Here is a 22,572-nt window from a genome sequence, read left to right as displayed (position 1 = left end):
AAATTTTCTTTCTGGTTTGACAATTTGAGTTACTGAAACACTCCTTGAAAATGTAAATATTCAATGCATTTTTTTTTATTTAACAGGCAATCCAACCAACTACTGGAGAAGTAATTTTTGACAGTTTTTGGGACAGTGCATCTCGCCTACAATTAGAGAGTCGGGTTTTGCGCCTGCAGCCAGTTGAAATAATACTTCCATCTAGCTTGTCAGCTCAGTCTGAAAAACTCATCAAGAGTATAACCTCCATGAGGTATGTTCCATGGGCTTTTTGTTGTGTGTTGGGTGTTTTTTTTTTTGTTTTAAATTACAGCATAGCCACTGATAAAGTTTAGATCCAGAAGAAACGTGGATGTGTATTTCTCTAAAGGCCCATTTCAGAAGGGCTGTAGTTTGCTGCTTGGTTGAAAATTCCCCATATCCCTGTGAGTTTTGGGCACTCATTCTTAAATTGTATTCAGACTGAAATTCATGGCTTCTGTCTCAGGCCTATGAAAGATTTGTGTGCTTAAACATTTGCTGTTTTCATTTAGATCATCTTGCTCCCACACTCTGGACCATGTTGAATTTATTTTTATGTATTTATTTATTTATTTTATCATTATCTGTTGAATTTATTTCAGCACTCATGCACTTATCTTAAGGATCTGCACATGGTGTTATGTGGCTGCTTGTTTGTCATAGTCTTAAGCTCTGTAAAAGGCATGGAAGTTTTTCTAATAATGTAGATATAGAAAACCTTTGCAACTGGTATTTCATTCTGTTTGCCCTATTACTCTATCTTGAACCTGGATATAGGCTTGGAAGTATTGTGACTGATCATCTGTTTATATTTTATGTTCTCTGTGTATTTCAAAAGTGAATGTTACATGTTTTCTCTACCAGTTCTACTGTGGAAGGATAAAACAATCCTCTGAACTTATGTGATGAACTTGTGAAATATTTCAGATGCAATTTTTGTGAGAAAATACCAGTTTTTCACTTTTTTTTTTTTGACCATGCAGCTCTGGACTGTAGAGGACTAGCTTAAAACTTGGCATTTCCATTTTGAATGAACTAGTCAGAAAGGATGATATTGTTCTTCTGTGTGTTAACAAAACTGGAGCTAAGAAAGCCAAATAAGAATGAATGTATTACATAGGCAAAGTTTTGTATTGGGGTGAAGATACGAATATCATCACCCTAATCATCACCCTCCCATATTGTAAAGGTAGACAAATACATCACAGTCAAACGGAGAGGAGCCACCTGACAGTCAAATCTGTACCTTGGCTACCTCACTTAAACTCTGCCCAAGTCACCATCTTGTAGCTTCCCCTAATGCTCCAGATGGCTGAGCCACTTAATTAGTCTGCTCCACAGGCATTCTTTTCCTCAACTACTAGTGTAATCCTTCTTCGTCCCCTTTCATTAAGGAAAAAAATTATGTATGTATGTATGTATGTATGTATGTATCTATCTATCTATCTATCGATATATATATATGTATTTTAAAAAAGGAAAAAAAAAAAGGAAATCTGACATGAAGTAGTGGGTAGGCACTCATGTCATCCAGAAAAGCTAATTTTGTGGCACATCTAGGAACTTGCAGAGGTGTTGCTGTACTTGGCTGTCAAGCTTTCAAGGGCATGTGTATGTGAGAGGCAAGACTTAGAGGAGGGACTGGAAGTGTCTGATTTGGTGTGAGGCATCTTAAGAAAATGTGGCTTGTGAAAGTGACACATTCATCTTCATTCAGCGGTGTTGTCATGCTTGCACTTCTAGCAAAGTGTGCTCTTGTCCTACTAGGCTCTTCAGTTCCCTCAGCTCATGTATGGACTGCAAAGCCATAAGGTCAACTCCAGTGAGATGTACTAAGCAAGTAATATCAATGTATTGCCCTGTAGTAAGATGGCTTTTAAGACTTCAGCAAATGACCAGTTAGAAAGTAACAAACGTTTCCCAGTTGCTAACAGTTGTACATTTTTGCCTTGCTGATCCTTTGATAACTTTCTCTTTTGCAAACCAGTTCTCTAGGATTACACCCAAAATATTTCTAAATATACCATAATGAAGACTAACAGTTCTTACAGTTCTTATTTTTGTTTGGCTTTTTTTTTTTTTTTTTTTTTTGGTTGCTGGTATTGTGCACTGACAGTTTTGTGGAAGCCAGAGGAAGGTAAAAGTAAAACAATGTAATAAACTGACAAAGCAAGTGCATTTGTTAGAAAATAGTAGTTTAGTTGTATTAAGGAAATTCTGATGAAGGTTGGAGAGGGTGATTGTATACTTTTTCTTTCGGTTCTGCACAATTTCTCATTTCTATTAAGAACAAAAAATAGCACCCATTAGCTGGTTTTGTGAACAGATACTAGTTTGTAGCTTTTTCCATTTTCTGGTAATTTACTAGGCAGCTCTCCAGCCTAAATGTCCTTAATTACATGGAAGTGGTAAAAAAACCCCAACACGTTACTTCAGTACACTTCAGCAGCGTTATTTCAAAACCAATTATTCATGGATTTTCTTGTATCAAAAGTTTGACCACTAGATGGCCCTGAAGTATTTAAAATTTATTCAAGTGGTTCCAATATGTTGCTTTCTTGTGCTTTTAACTAGGCTTAAGTTTTTATATATATATGTATTTTTTTTTATACAGGCAGTAATTTTATTTTAATGCATATTGAGTGTTCTGTAGTATTCAGTTTGGGTTATTGTCCATTACCCGGTAAGTTCATTCTTTGTCTGCTCTTTTTTAATAGCTCCTGGTGAGAATCATCTGTTAGCTGCAAAAGGTTTCAATTCTATACTTTTTTTGAAGACCCTTCTGACTGAACCCATGGGAACCAGGTCTTGTGTTTCAAGAAGGCTCCTCATGTCTTTGTGTATCTATAACGCAGTGGAAACCCCCTGAATTTATAGAAACAGGGTACAGATGAGAGAGAAAAATAGTCCCAGGAGGTGTACAGCTTGGAGTCATTAAGGGCATGTAAGAACTGTACCAGGGGCTGTCTGAGTAACTCAGGGGATGATTTGGTTTTGGATATTGCATATTAGAACTTCTCACTGAGTGACCAAGGTGGTGTGGCCAAGGTGTCCTCCAGCACAGAGACTGTGCTGGTGGTTATTAGAAAACCCACAGCATTTGGTCCAGATAAATCACTGCAGAGAGCAGTCATAATCTGGTTCAATGGCTGGTTATATTGGCAGAGTTGAAAGTATCTGTGTGCTTTCCTTCCATTTCTATACATATATTTTTTAAAAATATAGAGATCAAATATGAATATTATATACTGGTGTACTTGTATCTCTGCCTTTATTCTACAAAAATAAAGCGTACGTATTTCCTCCTTATGGAATGCTGTGTTTCCCTTTTCCTGTTCTCTTGTTGCCACCACAGCTATGTCCAGGCTCAGCTATGTCATTCACACTGTTTATCGGTGCTTCTGTTTTGGTGTTATGCACGCTTTTACAGTCAAATTTACATCACAGAAGGAAAAAGCAGCTGAGTTGCAGGGTGCTGCTGTTCTAAATTTGATTTTATCAGAAACGAGGCAAGTCGTCAGAAAGGTTTTAGTGTTTTAATTTGGTTGATAATCACCAAGAGCTAATACTCAAACCTAAGGAGTATTTTGTAATGGTATAAATTATTTCTGTGCATTAATGTAAAATAGCTGTAAAGAGTTTTGAGTCAAATATGAAAGTGCAAGTAAAATACACAATGAAAAGAAGCCTTCTCACTTTTTAAGTTATATGCAGTATAGTGAAAGTGAAAAGTTTGCTTATCCTGCACATCAGTGGAGAAAAAACTTTCACTTTCACCCTGTAAACAGGGTCTTACAATAGGAAGAGTGAATTTTACAGTAAGTTACATTACAGTAACTTACATTTTACAGTAAGTTAATAAATGACCAAAGCAGCAGAAGAGCTTTTTAAAGAACTGTCTAAGAGCAGCAGTTTGAGCTGTGTCCAAGAAAGCAGTTTGCAGTGTAAGGTTTGGTCCTGGTTTGAAGTTCTCCACATCTAAGGTAGGCATGCACATTAACGAGCAGTAAGCGAAGGTAGACGCTACTGTCGTAAGAATTCTTAATCTGTTTGTTAGAGTTGTTCATACAATGGAGTTTTAATTCAGTTAGTAGGCAGCTAGTTTAGTTAAATTGCGTACTTGTTTAGGGTAGGGAAATCCTAGCCTGAATAAATGGGTGTTTTACGAATTATTTAAATGACGTTAGACTCATCCATCTTTTTGTGGAGATTTTCGTTAACCATTTGGATTAAGCTTTGGTGTTTGCCAACCTGAGTAAGCTTTAAGGAATAGTTTAACTTGTGATGTAGACTTGCATTACAAGTTACAAACTTTCCTCTTTGGTAATTTACAATTCATGAAGGTAAATGTGCTTAGATGTGTGACATGGTTTCATATCCATTTGAACCTAGGATATTGCTCTTTCACGTGGTAAATGAAATGCTCCTATTATCAATGTTGTGACAGACATTGTCCATAGAAATTAGTAACTAGAAAGTACTATTCGAGGACAGATTTAATGACTAGAAAGTACTATTCAAGGACGCTGAACTGGAGGTCAGTTTTGCGGGAGAGCCTTGCTTCAAAAGCAAAGTAAAAGTAGGTTCCAGAAACCGGTTCAGAACAAACTGTTCTGGGGGGTAGTGTTCTGTTCCTGAATTGATAGTAACATCTGTTTGCAAGTGCTGGCCTGGCTGGAGGAAAATCTTTTAACGCTTTTAGTTTCCTTCTTTCTAGAAAACCAAGAAAACATTATTGCCTTCAAAAAACACGTCTTTTTAAAGGAGAACACTGTGTTTTGTGCTTCAGGCTCTTCCTAGTCAAGGGTCAATACCCATCCTCCTTAACATACTGGCTGCTTTAAAAGTTGGCTTGTTGGTCTCTGGTCTTCCTGAAGTTGTTTTTGAGGCTTCTTTCCATTTTGGTTGTTCTTGCTCTCTCATGTGGCCCTTTTTTGTTTCATTGAAAAATGTGATACTTCTATTGAGTTCATATTAAGAGTGCCCCAGTGCTCCTCTTTCTATTTTTTTCCATTTGCCGTTTTTTATGTGAACACTGGCAATGTTTTATTCTGTAGCATTCTTTGGCATCATGTAAAAAGATACCGATCACAATTATTTCACTTTCAACTCCAAAGCGTCATTTCACTGAAGTCTGCTTTTTTTGTGTGTGTGTGTCTTGTTTTTGATGTCTGGTCAACAATCTAAAATCAGGATGATCAGATAATTAACCTCCTGTCTGCGCCTGTGCCTATTCTGTTTCCTCCTGTTAGCTGGGTCCTGTAATCTAGGAGGCAGTTCTGGCACAACCTCTATCATGTGCTGCATTGTTCAGGCTGTAGCCAGGTCTCCTACTTGCTCCCTGTAGTGTGGCTATTTTTTAATTCTGATTATGGCATTTGGGTTTCTATTTCACCTGAGTACTGCAGTATTGTTTTTGGATTGGGAGTTTGCTCCCTGGAATTCCCTTTTCTCTCAAATTCATTGGAAACTAAAATCATCTTCCCCACTCATTGGTATGATTGTGTTATTCCTGGGCTGAATCCCACAAGTAGCTGATCCTCCATCATTACATGCAATGCAGGCTTGCTTTCTTTGTGTTTAAGGACCTCTGTAAATAACATTTTGAGCTCTTTCTGCTTACACCACGTCAGTGCAGTTCTGGTACCCCCTCTGTTTTAGCTGTGACTTCTGCCTTTATATTGGCTGTGGTCTCTCAGACACCTGCCAGGTGTGTTACTCTCTGGTATCAGCCCTGTTGTGATCTCTTACAGCCCAGAGCATTACCTGTGGTGGTGGTATTTGGCTGCTGGTTGGTTGTTTCTTGTCATCCTGCTCTCCGATTGTATTTCATCAGAAATCAAGAATAAGAATGTCTGTCTTTTTTTTTCTCTCAGTGTAGTCCCATAGTAGAATTCAGCAATGCTTTGGGTTCCTTGAAATGGGAAGTACAACTGTCTTTGGAAGTTAACTTGTAAAGGGTATAGGAGTGAGCAATAGCAAATTTATTAGGTGCATTGGTCAATAGTGCTATTCATTGCTAATTGCTTTCATGGATAGGGTTATGGATTTATGTCATCTGTCAAGGAGTAGAAACTCATCTGGAATGAACTCAGTGAAGTCTTCTAAAAGAATATAAAATACTTTTAATTTTGTGATTCTTTATGTGACTGATGGTTGCTCAGACCAGAGGATGCTTTCATATAGCTAATCTTGAAGACTTTTTTTTTAAAACAGGGAGCAGTTATGTGCATAGATAGATATCTCTCTCTCTCTCTCTCTCTATATATATATATATATATGTAGCTCAGCTCATAAGGTTTGTAGTTGAGCAAGGATGAAAAGGCTTGTGGTGGCTAAAACAAGACACCAAATGGTTATTGTGAGAGTAAACAGTATTGCAAACGAAATTGCTGAATGGAGGAGTGATGAGGATCTAAAGGGTTTGTAATCATAAAAACTAGTGGTTTTGTGGTTTGTGTAGCTTGTAATATTCCCATGGATTTTTAAGTGAAAGGCAAGCTGTGACAAACATCTTGAGAATGTTTTGTATAAATGAAGGCTAGAAGCATTTGAATTTGCAGAAGGAAAAAAGCAAGTAAAGTACAAAAACAGCATGTGAGCCATTTTCTGTAAATACGAAAACCAAATGCATCACTGAACAGATGTTTACTGACTAAAGAGGCTTTTTGCACTGCTAATAATCCAATTCATGGCCTGGGCAACTCAGCTGCATGGAGAGCTGCTTGAAGAGTTCTGGTCATGTCATAGCTCACTTGTTTAGAATAGACAGGGGAAAAAATCCACGACAGTATTACCAAATCATGTAATGACCTGAAAGAATTGTTGGACATCTTTTTTTGTGCTTTAATCTTGCTGCAGTCATGAAGCGTGCTGTTCTCAATATTGTATTTTATTATTGTCTTCTGTGGCATTGCAGGTGAGGGAAGCATGGGGCTTAAATCTGTTTTGACAAATTGCTTATGTGTAAAGTTTACTTCTTTACCATCGCCTACCTTTGTGCTCTTCACAGTCTGGGACACAACATGGGCATATGGCATCCTTTAGGTAAAATTACTGTTTTATTACGCATGCAGAGTTGCCACTAGAAAAAAAAATGGGAAGGCAGTTGCAAAGCACTGTGTCTAAATGCAGTGCAGAGCACTTCTCTTAATCTGGGTCATACGTTAGGTAAAAAAATGTTAATATTGCTTGTTACGGTAACAGCTGGCCTTTCCAGGCCTTGCCCAGCTCATGTGTTTTGTACATTATTCCCAGCAAAAGTGAAGATTTGTGCTCTGATCTGCTTCTCCAGCAGTTCATACGTGGTTCAAAGGTACATTATTTTTCATATGACTGTGAGCAGCATGGAAAACATGCTCTGTTCAGGAGCTGTATTTGTGGCATTTTTGCACTTGATATTTATAGGTTGGGCTTTTTTTTTCTTTTTCCCTGGTGTTTGAGCCAGAAATTATTAAATGAATAATAATTAAATTAATCTCAGTGCTTGTGCAATTTCTGTCAAAAAATTATCTTTTTAATTTGAAAATAAATTAATTATTGAAATAAGCAGGAAAATTAAAGCATTTATTCTCAAGTTTTGGCACCTATTTGATTTATTATTATAGGATAGACCAGAAGGTGACGTGCAAGTCATTCTACTTTTTGTTGTCTTCTCTGGTCGTTACGATGCTACTTGCTTTTTTATCTCAGTATATATTTATATATTGTTGGCTTTTCACAACAGGTGTCAGTTTTCCAGCCAGGGAAGACAGTTATGAACCCAACTGGGAGCCTGGAGCTCCGCACCTCTGTCCTCCAGGAGGTGGCGCCACCATGCTGGAGCTCCGCTTGTCCTGGTCCTGGTCGTAGGGAGGGAAAAAATGAAAGCAACCAATTAATAATAACTATTTTTCCCTAGATATCTGCGAGGACAATAACTGTGGTGCATTAGGTGACTTTGTAGAGAATGGTAATAAATTCCCAAGTTAAATAATCCTAATTTGAAGGAACAATTCTCACTTATGTTTGGAATTTTGTAACTTAAGATAGAGGTCATTGCCCTGTCAAATAACCGAAATAACTCAAATGGCATTGTTATTTTGACCTCATTTGTATTAGTAATTTAATTACCAGTTTTCAGATAATGCATTTATCATTCAAAGGCGTGAACATTTACTAATGGATGTTTACTTTAATGATAGAGCAGGCGATTGTATCTGACAGGCTTGTGTAAATTGGCAGATTGTACAATAATTGTCAGTGTAGCAGCTGCATACTGTACTGAAGTGAGAGGAGGGAAAGTACGTGCACATGCACCCACTTAAAATTGGAAGTTGTCTCAACTATATTAAAGTACATATATAAATGACTTGCAAAAGTGTTGAATGTCCCAGTTACTCTGACTGTACAGAAACTGAGTGCTCAGGTCTTTACAGTAAACCAGCCACTTGTTTATGTGCTTTGAGGTGACCAGAACAGAAGGTAAGCAGCTTTTCTTCTTAAAAATAGCAAAACCTCAAACAGAACTGGCATCTCTGTTTCGACCGAAAGTGAGTTTTAAATGAAAGTAAAATCCTTTTTGAGGCATCCAGTTACGTCAGTACTTTGCTGTTGTAACTCCATACTCTGGGCTGTCCTCCACATTGGGTGGCCTGTGGTAACTGCCTGTGTGCATGTACTGTGGTTTAAATGTGAAGGTAACATGTTGCGTTTTCATGGAGAGGTAATCTAACTGGACCTTTGTAAGGGTAAATGCATATGTACTCCTTGATCTATTGTAGAGGAGCTAACACACTGCGAGCAGCATATGCGTATCTGATGCCAGCTTGTTCTAATAACCACAAAATAAATTGCATATTTTCTGTTGTTCCAGGTACAAGTGAAAACTCTGCAGTAACCTGCAGCAGGGGTGCACATGTTCAAGTAGAGGAGGACTCTTAAGATCTTAAAACAGTTGTGCAAATGTTTGTTGTTTTTTTTTTTTTTTTTAACAGCCTACAAGTGTTTGTTGGCATATTTGTTAAAGTCCTAGCTTTTTTAAATGTAATGACTTATTTTCTGCAATTCTGCTTTAAAGTTGAGTTTCCCTGTGAAACAGTGGCATCATGGACACCGTGGATGTGTTAATTTCTCAGATGTTATTTCTTCCCACATTTTCTGCCCTCGTTGGTGGTAGGAGTTAGGAATTCAGCAATTTTAATCAAAACAATGTAGTGATGTGAGATGAGTATGGGAAGGAGAAAGACTGAAACTATCTATGTGTTGGACATGCAGATAGCAGTAATACTAGAGTGAGGAGAAGAATAATGCTTTTGTAATGGTGACTCCCAGCCTCTCATGAGTGAGGGAAGAAAGGCCATGAAGATATTAATTTTTTATAAAAACAGAATATATTCATTTTCTTAACTTTGAAGAAAATGAAACTGAAATGGGTTTTTCTGTGCTATCAATTTACTGAACTGCAAAAGGGAACAAACTTTATGTTTCAAGCTATCTTTAACAATTTAATTTTGTGCTTGACTGGCTTACAACAGTAGTTGCTTTTGATGTATGGCATAGGTAAGAGGCTTTCAGTAAATCAGAGTTGTGAAGAGTGTACTTAAGCCTGGACTATTCCTCTGGGAATTTGGAATGGTAAAAAATGATTGTTAGAAATATGTACTTAAGTTTGCTTCTCACATTGCGTGGATATTTTCTGAGTTATTAGTAAAGCATTTGGAGTCATTGCTATAGTAATTAGCTCTTCCAGTAAAAGCTTAGTAATGCAGTATTTTTTAACGTAAAAAGGTTTCATGTATGTATATTTGCTTTCCATATATGTGAAAGAATCTTCCTGCAGAGGCAGATGGATGTATTTAAAAAGTAGTTCATGGCAAATATACTTGAATCTATTCCTCTTCTTATTTTATGTTGTGCCTGTCTCTCTTGCTTCTTGTCAGGCAGAAGATAACTGTCTTCCCCTCCATCCCTTCTACCTCTGCTTTTACAACTAAGCTACCTGCTTTCTTGAGTCTTTCCCACTTCTTCACGTCTGTGCCCTTTTGTTTCCTGTATCTAGAGTGCTCTTGAACCCATCTCCAGTAAGATTTCAGACACTCCTTGCAAGGCTGCTTGGCACTGTTCTTTTCCTCTACATACCTCTAGACAAAGTCACGGCTGACAGGGACCTTAAGATGGGGAGAGAAGCAGCAGCTACGCAGATAGCATCCTAGGGAGGACTTAAGTCAGAACCTTCTAACTTTCTTCATCTTTTATGTATGCTGGTCAAGTTCTGGGTTCTGAGAAGGAAGGATAACTTTCCTAGACAGATTCACTAGTTTTTTTTGTACTTCACGCCATCTCTCTGCATGTCTTATACTGCTTTTGGGCTATGCATTTCTGTTTTTACTTAACAACTCATGTTCAAGCTTGAGGAAGAACAAAGAGAATGCTACAAAGAACAAGGTGGTATTCACAGAATCACAGATCAGTTTGGGTTGGAAGGCACCTTCAAAGCTCATCCAGTGCCAACCCTGCCATGAGCAGGGACGTCTTCACTCAGATCACATTAGTCAGAGCCCAATCTGGACTGGCCTGGGATGTCTCCAGGGATGGTTCATCCACCACCTCTCTGGACAACCTTGGCCAGGCTCTCACCACCCTCAATATAAAAAAATTCTTACTCATGTCTAACTTGAATCTCCCCTCTTCTAGTTTAAAACCATCACCCTTGTCCTGTCATAACAGGCCCTGCTAAAAAGTCTGTCCCCATCTTTTTTATAGGGCCCTTTAAGGCAGTCATAAGGTCTCCCTGGAGCCTTCTCTTCTCCAGGCTGAACACCCCAACTCTCTCAGCCTGTCCTCCCAGCAGAGCTGTTCCTGCCTCTGATCATTTCTGTGGCTCCTCTGGCCCCTCTCCAACAGGTCCATGTGTGTCCTGTGCTGAGGGCTCCAGAGCTGGACCCAGGACTCCAGGTGGGGTCTCACCAGAGTGGAGCAGAGGGGCAGAATCACCTCCCTCCACCTGCTGGTCACGCTTGTGATGTAGCCCAGGATACGGTCAGCTTTCTGGGCTGTGAGCTCTTGTTGTCGGCTCATGTCCAATCTCTCATCCCCCAGTACCCCCAAGTCCTCCTCACAGGGCTCCTCTCAATCCCTTCATCCCCAGCCTGGACTGATACCGGGGGTTGCCCCAACACAGATGCAGGACCTTGCACTTGGCCTTGTTGAACCTCACAAAGTTCACATGGACCCTCTTCTCAAGTTTGTCCCTCTGGATGGCATCCTGTCCCTCAGGTGTGTCAACTGCACCACTCAGCCCAACTGCACCACTCAGGAATGGCTAAAGTCACTTGGTTTGTTCAGCCTGGAGAAGAGGAAACTGAGGGGCGACCTCATGGTGGTCTATAGCCTCCTCACAAGGAGAGGAGGATTGGGAAGGCACTGGTCTCTTCCCTCTGGTGACCAATGATGGAAAGGGAGGGAATGGCAGGAAGATGTGCCAGAAGAGGTTCAGGTTGGACATTAGGAAAAGTTTCTTCACCCAGAGGGTGCTGGACACTGGAACAGGCTCCCCAGGGAGGTGTCACGGCCCCAAGCCTGACAGTGTTTAAGAAGAGGCTGGACAATGTCCTCAGACACATGGTGTGAACTGTGGGCTTGTCCTGTGCAGGGACAGGAGTTGGACTCGATCCTTGTTGGTCCCCTCTAACTCAGGACATTCTATGATTCTACCAACTGTCAGATAAAAAAAAAATTGTAATCTTAAGGAGTGGAGACAGTTGTTGGTTAAGATCCCTGGTTTTATTCTGTCTTGTATGGCGCAAGTTACCTGGCTAGGTAGAATAAATACATCTCTTATTTGTTCCAGGCATCCTGTGCCTTGCATATGCACATAATGCAGGGGTCTGGATCTACACTCCCTCAGAGCCCTGAATTTCATACAGGTACTGTGTTTGGTGGTGACTTTGGTGGTAATACAGCAGATGGGTAGAAAAGAGTCCTGTAACTGTGAGCGTAGGGCCTTTAGAATGTGATGGGTCATCTTGAGAACTAAAGTGCCATAAAAAGCATAGGGAAGTACAGTGATGAGATAAACCACCTCAACTCTGACGTGAAAGGACTAATCATTAAATTTCTAATATCACTGCCTATTATATTTCTAGAATTGTTTTAGCCTGCTCATATTGTAGATTCAAAGAAAGTGTGTAACAGTTATATCCAGTGGTGTCATGCCCCAAAATGAAGGGGAAGGACTGAGGGGAAAGTAGTTTTAAGATAATAGTGTGATATATTAAAAGAAAAAAGAACAAAACCAACCAAACAAAACCAAACCCCCTCTCTCTTCTAACATAATTATTTTTTCAAAAAAAGAAAATGTGACTTGAAGCATGTTCATGTTGACAGTTGCACAATTTCAGGCTGGTTGTTGAGACAGGACTTAGCATGGAACTGAAGTCCCTTCATTACAGTCCATCTACATGTAGTATTTAAGATGGAAATCCTATTAAGAAATTGATATATTTTAATAAGCATGTCTTTTCAGGTGCCTCTGTCTTAATAATTTACTGTATGTAGAATGTAGACTGGTACCTTGTACCTTTTATATTAATCTGAGTGAAAGCAATTCTTGTGGGCTTGCTAGGAAACATACCTTATAGACAGATTTCAGTATGTTATGCCAGCAAGTTTGTGCATTTTAAAATATAGGAACTGAACAAAATGAAAGCAATGTGTCTTGTGTGTGAAAATCCTTTATCTGACAAAAATAAACAGTTTGATTTACTAGCTTTATCGCTCTGTTCCCTCTAAGATTGTAAACATTTCATTTGTTGGTAATAGTACAAGTTTTATTCTTCAGTTTCCTTAAGTCTTGTCTTCTAAAATCTAATAAGTTAGAGTAAGTATCAGTTGTCAGTACTATTATGATACTGGTTTTTTTTTTCCTTCAATTTTCATCTTATTTAAAAACAAAACAAAACTCTGCCACTTTTGTTTTCGGTTCAGTTCTACAGAGATGGTGTGCAGTCTTGTGGTATTGAAAGTTATAGTTTGGGCTGAACCATTGCCAGGAGAGCATTCACTCAAATCAAAGCCTCTGAAGTGTAAACATGACATAAACTGAGTTTCAATTTTGAATGCTGATCTGCTTTTTCATTTTTTTTTTCTTAAAAAGCATACCATTAAGCCTACGCTGCCTTCATCTGTTTCCCTCAAATGTATTTTCCATTTGTAAAATAATTTAACTAGTTTTTTGCTGTTGGCTCATTAATCATAAACTCTAGCAAAGCAGTAGTAAGACAAATGCATAGGGTACAGCATCTCTATGGTACATATAAAATTAAGCCATGGGAAAGATAACTTCCTTGCTTTTTCATGTGTTTTAACTTTTCATAGAACGTGAAATCGAGGTAAGTAGCCATTTGTGGTTAAAATGTGCCACTCTTAGTTAAAGGAATATGGCAGTGAAAAGAAAATTTTGTATGTAGAGGGCATAATTATTAACACTCTTTGTGTTTATTATGTTAGAAATGTCACTGTGTTTAAGCATCTTTTTGCATCTCCCAGGAAAGCCTGTAATAATTTGTTAAAAAATTAACAAGTTCATTTCATCACATTTAATGGATTCTTAAATCTGTATCATCTTATCAAAGGAAACACTAATTAAAAGTGTAATTGAATAGCCAGCTGTTTCCTGTTTTCTATCCAGCAGCCTCTATTAAAAACATTACAAAACATGTAAAGCTCTTTATCTGAGGGAGATGAGAAGTTCCCCATGCCAAATTCTGCCCAAGCAATGAGATTTAAATAATAGTTTCTTAGTTCAGTGCATGTTGAGTGACCAGTATCTGTTGCTTGTAGCACTTTCTATGGAGGCAGGCTATGTTACCGGTTGGCAGAGAAACCCCTTTTAAAACATGACACGGACGGTTAGCACGCCAGAATGCTTTATTCCCAGAGGGGAGCACTATGTGGATAAAGCTGAAAGTGTGGTTGCGTCTTCCTCAATGCGCACAGGAATTCTCTAATAGCAGTGCAGTTCTCAGGCTGTGCTCTTATATCGAGAGCAGTAAATAGGCACGTGCTGAAGATGAGCTCTGCCTTGCTGCATTGGGATACTCTAGCACTGTAAATTGGACAACTATTTTCTGCTTGGATAGAATATGTTTTGTCCTTTAGGTTTATAGTGTTCATTCCCAAGCTTAGAAATTATTCTTCCCAGGTACAAGAAGGGCCTCATGGAACTATTCCATATTTCAGTTTTCCTTTTGTGAGATGGTAGGAAACTGCGTAGGTCTGCTTGATCATGGGGAATCTCCGTTGCTCTTTTGGATGTGCCCAGTTAACAGCAGGGGTGTAAATAACCTCGTTTTGTGTTGATACCACACTTTCCATTGGGCCAGCAGTAGACAAATCATGACCAAACACAGCAGCTGTCTTTTTCCGGAAACCAGAGTTTGGGCTTCCTGGGGATTAGCACAGAACTCTCAAGGTCTGAAGACTTCTTTGAACATTTGTCCACCATTTGCAGGTTTGTTTTTTTTTTCAAATGTATAATAGCAAAATTTCTGTTAGAGTTAAAATTAATAAAAATAAAAATCCCATTTGCCATTAGTGCATATGAAAAAACCCGGAAGTCTCTTTCGGTTTTGGTGTGGAGAGTGAATGTGATGTTTATTCTCAAATTAAGACCTGTAAGAGTTAAGTTTCCTGCTTCTTCTTTTGCTTTCACTCAAATTAGTTCCTCAGGGACTTCTTGCTCACTCCATACTTGGATTTGTTGTTATAGTCAACTCCTTCCCTTCCATCTTAAATGTCATCCTGCTTTCACTGGGTGACAAAGGTAAAGTTGGAAAGTTCTGTTCTGGAGTGGTCACACTGGGTAGAATGCAGCAGAAACCAGGGTGCTGTCATGGCCTGATGGCAACTAAGGAGAATAACTCCAGTAACAGCAAAGAAAATTGGAATGGGGATAGATCAGAACTTTGTTTATTGTGTTCAGACTTGAAGGTAGTGTCTCACTGGATATCTTTGTGAGTTTCGAATTGGAGTCTCTTTGTTTTAGTCATAGCTGGAGAGCTCAGTCATTTTTGGAAGAAAATCAGGGATAATACAGGTTTACAGCCATACTAGGCTGTAGGATCATTACAAGAAATGCATTATGGTAACACGCAGTTGGATCTTTCTTGAAAAAGGATTAAAATGTTTGCGAGGTATGGGCCATGTGCAAAGGAAAATTCTGGTTGTTGAAGCTTCTTCAGAACAGAGTAGGTTTGATTTTTGGGGTGGAGGTGCTTAATAATTATTCTTGTGGTATCTAATTATATCTGCAGTTACAAATACCGACAGCTGCAAGATCTTGTTGTGGCTTAATATTTTTATTTCTGTAATGCAGAGGGGACGTGGACGTGTTAGGTGTTCCAAACATTGATCCTCTAAATGGAGGGGAAAAAAGGGAAAAACCTAGTATACTGAGTAGTTACATAATCTATCATATCCTTTCAGCTGGAGTCAGTTCAAGTGATGCTGTCAGTGGTGTGAGAGGAGAATGAAATCTGAACAGCAAGTTATGCATGCCAGAAATCCAAAAATAAGAGACTTTGTGCCACAGTTTCAGCTGAAAAATATGGTTAGATAATCAGCTTAAATGGTATGTCCTGTCTTTTCTGTTGCATATGAAGTTTGCCCGTAGAAAAGGGAAGAGCATATCTCTTAATTTCATAGCTATGGAATGGTTGAAGTCCTCTGTGTGAAGACATATTAAGAGAATTTCTGCATGGAAAATTCCTTAGTTTTCCCAAGAGCATCCACTGCTCAGAGCACAGATCTTTAGTTTCTGAGATGTGTAAGAAAGACTCAGTGGAAGCAAATCACCTGAGACACACCAGCTCTGGAATCATAGTTATTCCAGCATTAGATCAATTTCTGATCTCATTAGTAGATTGTTGTAAACACTAAATTAAATGTCATATGCTCATCTCTATAGCACTGAATAAACTGCTTGGTACAACAGTGATGTAAGGCAAGAAGGGCTATGCAACCAGCCTGTATGTTCTTTTTCTTATTGGTGCAATTAAGCTACAGCTGGTCTATATTGTATTTAATACAGTTTTGCAGTTTGTTAGAATCATTTGTTTCTCAGAATCTTGGAAAAGATTGCCTTGGATGGGATTTCTGGAGGTCATTTTGTTTAATGTCTTGCTCAAAGCGAGGGGCTGTCTTCAGTGTTAGATCACATTTCTTGCAGTTTTGCCCAATTTGGAAAATCTTTGAAGAAGAGAAGTCCCTGGCTTCTCTGTACCACCTGCTTATGTGCTTAATTGGTCTTGTGGGGAAGGCTTTTTTTCCTAAAATCTGTGCAGAATTTTGAACAAGTTGTAACTTGCAACTGCTTGTTTTTGTCCTTTTGTTGCGCACCTCTGACATGAATCTGCTCCAGGCTTTTCTAAATGCCCTTTGGGTAGTAGAAGATGCCCACTTGGCTTTCTCCATACCAAGTAAGTTCTGTTTCCTTAGTCTGTCCTCATCTGCTGTATATTTTAGCCCCTAATTGTCTTAGAGGCCCTCCTGGATTTCCTCTGGTTTGTTGACAGGTGTCTTGTACTGAAGGCCTGAACTGGCCTCAGTACTCCAGACAGGGTCTTATGAATACCAAGGAGAGTGGAATTATTACTTCTCTTGGTCTCACCATCCTTGTGCTACTGTGTCCAGGCCTGTAAGAAAGATGGGGAGAGACTTTTTAGCAGGGACTGTTGTGACAGGACAAGGGGTGATGGGTTTTAACTAAAAGAGAGGAGATTCAGGTTAGACAGGAGGAGGAAATTTTTGACACGGAGGGTGGTGAAACCCTGTCCCAGGTTGGCCAGAGAGGTGGTGGATGAACCATCCCTGGAGACATCCCAGGCCAGGCTGGACGGGGCTCTGAGCAACCTGAGCTGGTGAAGATGTCCCTGCTCATGGCAGGAGGTAGACTGGATGAGCTTTGAAGGTCCCTTACAACCCAAATCATTCTATGATTCTGAGGGTTAGCCTTCACTCCCACAAGAATGATGTGCCTTCGTGGTACTCAAATTACTTTAGCCTGGTATATTTCCCTGCGTTTTCTTTGCACAACGTTCATACCAGTATCTCTCAGTGTCTTACCTGCCTGGAAAAATCAAGTCTAAGTGACAAGAACAGTTGAGGTGTGAATGCTAAAGAAAGAGGCAAATGAGCAGCAGTTCGTTAGCACTGATACCAGCAGCTGTGAAGCTTTGTGCTTTGTATTATTCTTTTACCTCTGCCAGCTGAATATCAATTAGTACAGTGTAGCCTAGATGTACTGTTCTCCAGGTGGGTTATGTAGACCTGTTTAATGTTACTCTGAGTATGGAGCGTTGTGTGGTGTAAAACACCATGCTGTTGGTTTTCTTTGCAGCTTGTACGAAGATGTTTCCCACCTTTTTTTAATGGTGGGTAATGCCCAGAGGAATAGCTACCCAAAAGTTTAAGGTCTGGATATAGATCAGATACTTATTTTGCAGATATTAATATTTTTTATTATTAACTAAGAATATAAAATGTTGTGCAAATATAGTTTATCCAGATATATTTGCATATACTTTTATCCAAATTATCCAAATCCTGAAGATGTATTTTGGATTTTTTTCACCTTTATATTGTAACTTCTTAGAATAATGTGGTGTTTTAAGCAAAGAATTCAAGAATGATTGCAGGCTTTCTGCCTAAGTACCAGGTGTAATGAACTGTCATTGTCGTTTGAAAACACAGTAATGTGTATACTTTCTTTTCAAATTTAAATTTGAAGTGAGATGTTATGGGCTGAAGTTTGGTTTTCATTTTTTTTTCTACTTCATTTTTTTTAGTTGGTCTGTAATCCTAGAGGGTCATGAGAAGTATTTCTCAAGAGGATTCAGTGTGGTTTGTTTTGTTTTTAATGGGAGGTTTCTTTCAGATATATGTTGCTAGTCGACATCTGTCACTTTGAGAATGAAGGAGTTTCTTCTGACAGGACTTGGCTGAGGAATGCATGGGAGAAATTTTAGGCCATTGTTTCTGCTCTAAACTGTGACCTGCACTCCTAGTAGACTGAAAGAAGAAAATTTCCAGTTTCTGCAAGTTTATTTGGAGTATCAGGCGTTCTCCAGCTGTGAACACAAATCTATGGATCAGAGGGCAGAATTAGTTACATGTAGCTAATTTTGACTGCTGATAAGTTTCCAGAAAGGGGTCAGAATATTATTTTCTGTAATGCAGACAAGGCATAGATGGATTATTCCTGGAGGCCTTTCAGCTCTTCCATTCCCACATGACATCTGTGTGGAAAGTACAACCATCTGCTCTCTGGCCTTCTCCCTCCTTCAGGCTGTCCCTGGGGGACCTCTACGTTTTCTCTCTTCCTCTAATGCAACAGTCCAGCCCAACAAAAACACTAGACTTTCTTCTCATACGAGTTGCCTGTTGCTCTCTTGTCAGTGTATATGTGTTTGTTTATCATAAAAGGTTCTGAGCTTCCCTTACACAAAGTTGGAAACCAAGCAGTGGGCATACAGTGTCTTTGCAGACTGCAGGAATGTGTCTCAGAGCCTGAACAGGATCTTCAGAGCCATTAACTTAAATGGTTTCAATGCAATGATGGGTGGAAAATCCAGGTATGGCCTTCCTGCTTGCAGAAGCGATATACTTTCTTAGCATGGTCCATATTGGATGTTCAGCGGTCCTAGTAAATTTCCACAACAATTCTCATGCTGATTGAAGAGCAGGATTTATGTTTTTGACAGTTCTTGGCAGGTAGAGTTGTGGTAGTAGTGTGGGAGGCTGGTTCAAATTGATTTGTAACAGGTACAGGGATGGACTCGCTCTGTCACCGTCTCCATTATTTCTTATATAATCGTTGGAAATGATGTTTCATAAGCCAATGATGACTTCCATTTAACTTCCTATTTATGCTGTCTTTCTGTGCTGGTAGAATATCTTTTTATCCATCTCCTGGGGCAAATACATGGTTCATGCTTCAGCAGCACTCCTCAGAACCACTGTGCATTTTCTATGGCTGATATGTTCTGCAATATTCAGCCTTGATTTGGGGTCCCTCTAATCCTGTGAAGAAGTCACTAACACAATTTCAGATTTTTTTCCAGAAGTATGTTGTATTGTAGCCATCTGCTTTTATTTTTTACTTATTTTAACACCCTCCCATTGGAAATGCTTTCTTTCTCAGACAAAGCACTAAATGTTTTGCATATGTGTGTGTAGGTTCCAGACAATTTTTAATGTTTTGAGGGCCAGTGATGTCTCAAATGTATTAAAATGCCTGAGACATTTTTGCTCAGGCACAGCATAAGGGAAAGGGAGATAATTAAAATGGGTGGGAGACCTCGTTAAGCATTGAGCTTGACTTAGATGTTCTTTTACAAGTCCCTTTTAGTAAAACAGCATGGTAATTTAGGGGGAGTTTTAAGAGTCAATTATCACTATGTTAGAAGATAATTTGGAATAATATTAAGTGGTTGCTGTAGGTCTTATGGTCAAGTATGAAATTATCAAAAGTATTTATTTATATGAGCAGATTCAACAGTGTTTTGCAGTAGGGTATCAGTTTTGTAAGAATAAACATTTCAGACTGGCTTCTGGAGGAAATATCAAAAGCAGATTAAAATAATTATATAACTCCTGGATTACATTTCTGCTTTCTTTTCCAAATAGTTGTATAGATGGGACTTTTCATTTTGACCCTGACATTGCTCCTCTAGGTTAAACCTCTCTTCCCTAAACATTTTGTTGTACTTTCCAGAGAACAGCAGTTCTCTACGTGTTTCTTGTGCATGTCACGTACTGGAAAATTTTGACACTCAGCTCCTCATCATGGTTTCAGTAAGGAGCGGTTACAACTGTTTTGCTTTTCATGCTGCAGTGTTTCCATTCAGCGTGCATTAGCAGATCAACGTGCCCCTGTCCTGCGCTGTTCTCTCCGGGAGTTCAGGGTGTAGCTCCTGCAGCTGCGGCTGCTCCATCTCACAGCTGTCTTTTTTGTGCTACTTTTTAAAGTTAGCTTTGGTGTCTGGCCTTGGACTTGCTCTTAGAACCTGCTCCTCATTTCTGTCAGCTCCTTCGTAACAGCAGTGACAGGCGCTTATACAGTTTGGTGGAAGGATCGGTCTGATGTTGGCCATGGTCCTGCTTCAAGTGGAGGGCTGGACAATGTGACCCCCAGAGGACCCTCAGCAATTTCTGCAGTTTTAGAGGTTGGATGTGTGGTTCTGCTCTGCTCAGTGTGATCCTTGCTGACATTCGAAATCAAGTTGTTAAGCAACTAACGTCGGAAAACTTGGAGGTGGAGGGGGCAGAAGGATCAGGCAGTGAAAGTCTCTAAGGGGTGAGCCTCCTTGCTGACCAACCACAAATAGTGAAATAAAGCTGCTAGGGAGGGGTGGAAGAGGACTGTGATACAAGCCTGAGATACAAGCTAGTGCTCCTAAAGCTTTCTGGTGGCAAGCTTTTGCCACAATTTCCCCTAGAAGTAGTGATCAGAGCTGGCGATTCAGGTTCTGTCACCATTACCATCTTTTCATTTCGCTGTTGCTGAGCCACTTAACCATGCTAAGCTGGCAAAAAGTTTTTTTTTTTCCTTTGCCACACCATGGCATTTTTCTGTCACAGCGTGGTCAGAAAAGCTCTGCAGCCGCTGCAGAGAGAGCAGTGGGAATTAGCAGCCAGGGACAGGGTGGAGAGAGAGGTACCATGACAGTCAGCTACATTGATATAGACATGTACAGAACTGCAACTGTGGAGTAATTGAGACCAGACACAGTAATAAGAGCTGGCGTTGACATAAATGAGTGTTTTTCCTGTTCATAGACAGTATGCATGTCCAGCTATATGTTGCTGGATGAAGTTTAAGAAGTTTCTTCTGTGAGAAGAAAATACAGAAAATTACCCTGTCTGATGGGCAAGAGCACAGATAATTAACATTTTATTTAATACTTGTCAAAAGCTTCGGCAATACAGAGAGAAGAAATGACCCATTCTTGAGTAAAAAAGGAGAGAAGAGTTCAGAATTTGAAAATTATCTCAAAAGCACAATGTGATGCTTAGGTCTTTCATGGCCTCTCAGCAAGGTGCTGAGAAAGAGACAGAGAGAGCACTCTTCCTCTGATTTTATGATATATAGCATAAATGTGGAGTTTCATTCATTTCTTTTGCCTGTGCATTTTTCATCTTTGTATTGTCTATTTGGAGTTTCAGAAATATTAATATTTGCATTTGCTTTTACTTTACCTGTCCTTCCTTCCCCACCCCTAGTTAGAGTTCACATTGGCTTGAAGATAAGTAGTAAGCATCAGAGCACTCCGTTCCTTCAGAATCCTTAGTGCTAGCACACTGGGTTGCTCTGGCAGGATGCAGCAGTTTTATCACTTCTGTATCATGCGAAAAAGATATTACAAGGTCAATGGGTCATGTTAGTGGTGTCCTTTCAGAGAAACTTCTGGTGACTATTAGCCAGTAAACTCTTTGGCATACTGCTGTGTGCTTTAACCCTGAGTGTTTCAAGGAGTGCAGGATAGCACACATCTGGAATTTGTTGAACTGTTCTCTGACAGAAAGGCACCACAGGGAAATAATCTTTCAGAAAACAAAACCAAAAAGCTAATTCTGATGTCAGAAAAGTCAGGGCAGAAATTGCCGCAGATCAGTTAAACAGGGCCACAAAATACGCCCTGCTGTGGGGTGACTTCATGGTGTGCAGGAAAGAGAGGCAAGCTGCAGGGGTGATCCCAAGCTCACGATGTTATCTATGTCTTCACTCTGTTCTCGCTCACTTTGTTTCAGAAAGAGGTATTTTCCATAGTGGGGTGTAACTGGGGGAGTGTTATTTCATTGGTGTTAATGTCGTGTGGCAGGTATTAGGTGAGGTGTTCCTATATTTTGTTTTGTGCTGGTGGTGTTGTGTGAGGGTTTTTCATTTAATTTCTTTGAAGCCCTGCAAGAAGGGAGGTTTTTGCTGGTTAGTATAATCCTGAATGGAAGAATCGTGGTGCAAATGGTGGTTCTGGGGACAAACTTGGGCTGCTCGTTTATGAAGCTGTCTGTAACACATCCCTGTCAGGGGTGGAGTGTAACAGCAGAAGCAGCTCTCAATCTCCTGATGAGACCAAATCAGAGTGAGCTGTGTCCTCCCAGTGTCATGTTATATACAGCACCGGCAAAACACAGAGGGAAATATTCCTGGAAACATGGAGAATACTGTGCTGACTTCTAAAGAGCAATTGTATGAGCTGATATACATCTGCACAAGGCACTGCAGATCACTTCAAATAGTGCTGTTCTGGGTATATGAACTGTTCTATGTTGTTATTTCACAAGTAAACTAAATGTGCTTTGGATGTTTGGAAACAACTACTACATTAGAAGTTAGAGCTACTGCTAATTTGTCGCCCATTCTACTTGTGCATGTGTTGTTTGTTCATAGCCATACATGATGGAGAGAAGTTGCATTTTTTTAGGAAATTGCTCTGCCATGTTTTGAGTTCAAATCTGGAGTTTTAACTTTCTTTGCAGTCACTTCAACTTCGTACTCTTTCCAAGTTGACT

General features: G+C 39.6%; 1 protein-coding gene across 1 annotated transcript in view; it reads left to right on the top strand.

Moving 5' to 3' along the window:
• MSH3 (mutS homolog 3) overlaps positions 1–22,572 on the top strand; it is a 121,218-nt gene that overhangs the window by 13,048 nt on the left and 85,598 nt on the right. Inside the window, exon 8 of the mRNA XM_082075507.1 lies at positions 87–253. Coding sequence (XP_081931633.1) covers positions 87–253 — 167 coding nt within the window. The remainder of the gene's footprint in view (positions 1–86; positions 254–22,572) is intronic.

Source organism: Streptopelia decaocto, assembly GCF_964273445.1.
Source record: "Streptopelia decaocto genome assembly, chromosome: Z".
Classification (NCBI taxonomy): domain Eukaryota; kingdom Metazoa; phylum Chordata; class Aves; order Columbiformes; family Columbidae; genus Streptopelia; species Streptopelia decaocto.
This window is presented reverse-complemented; position numbering and strand designations above follow the sequence as displayed.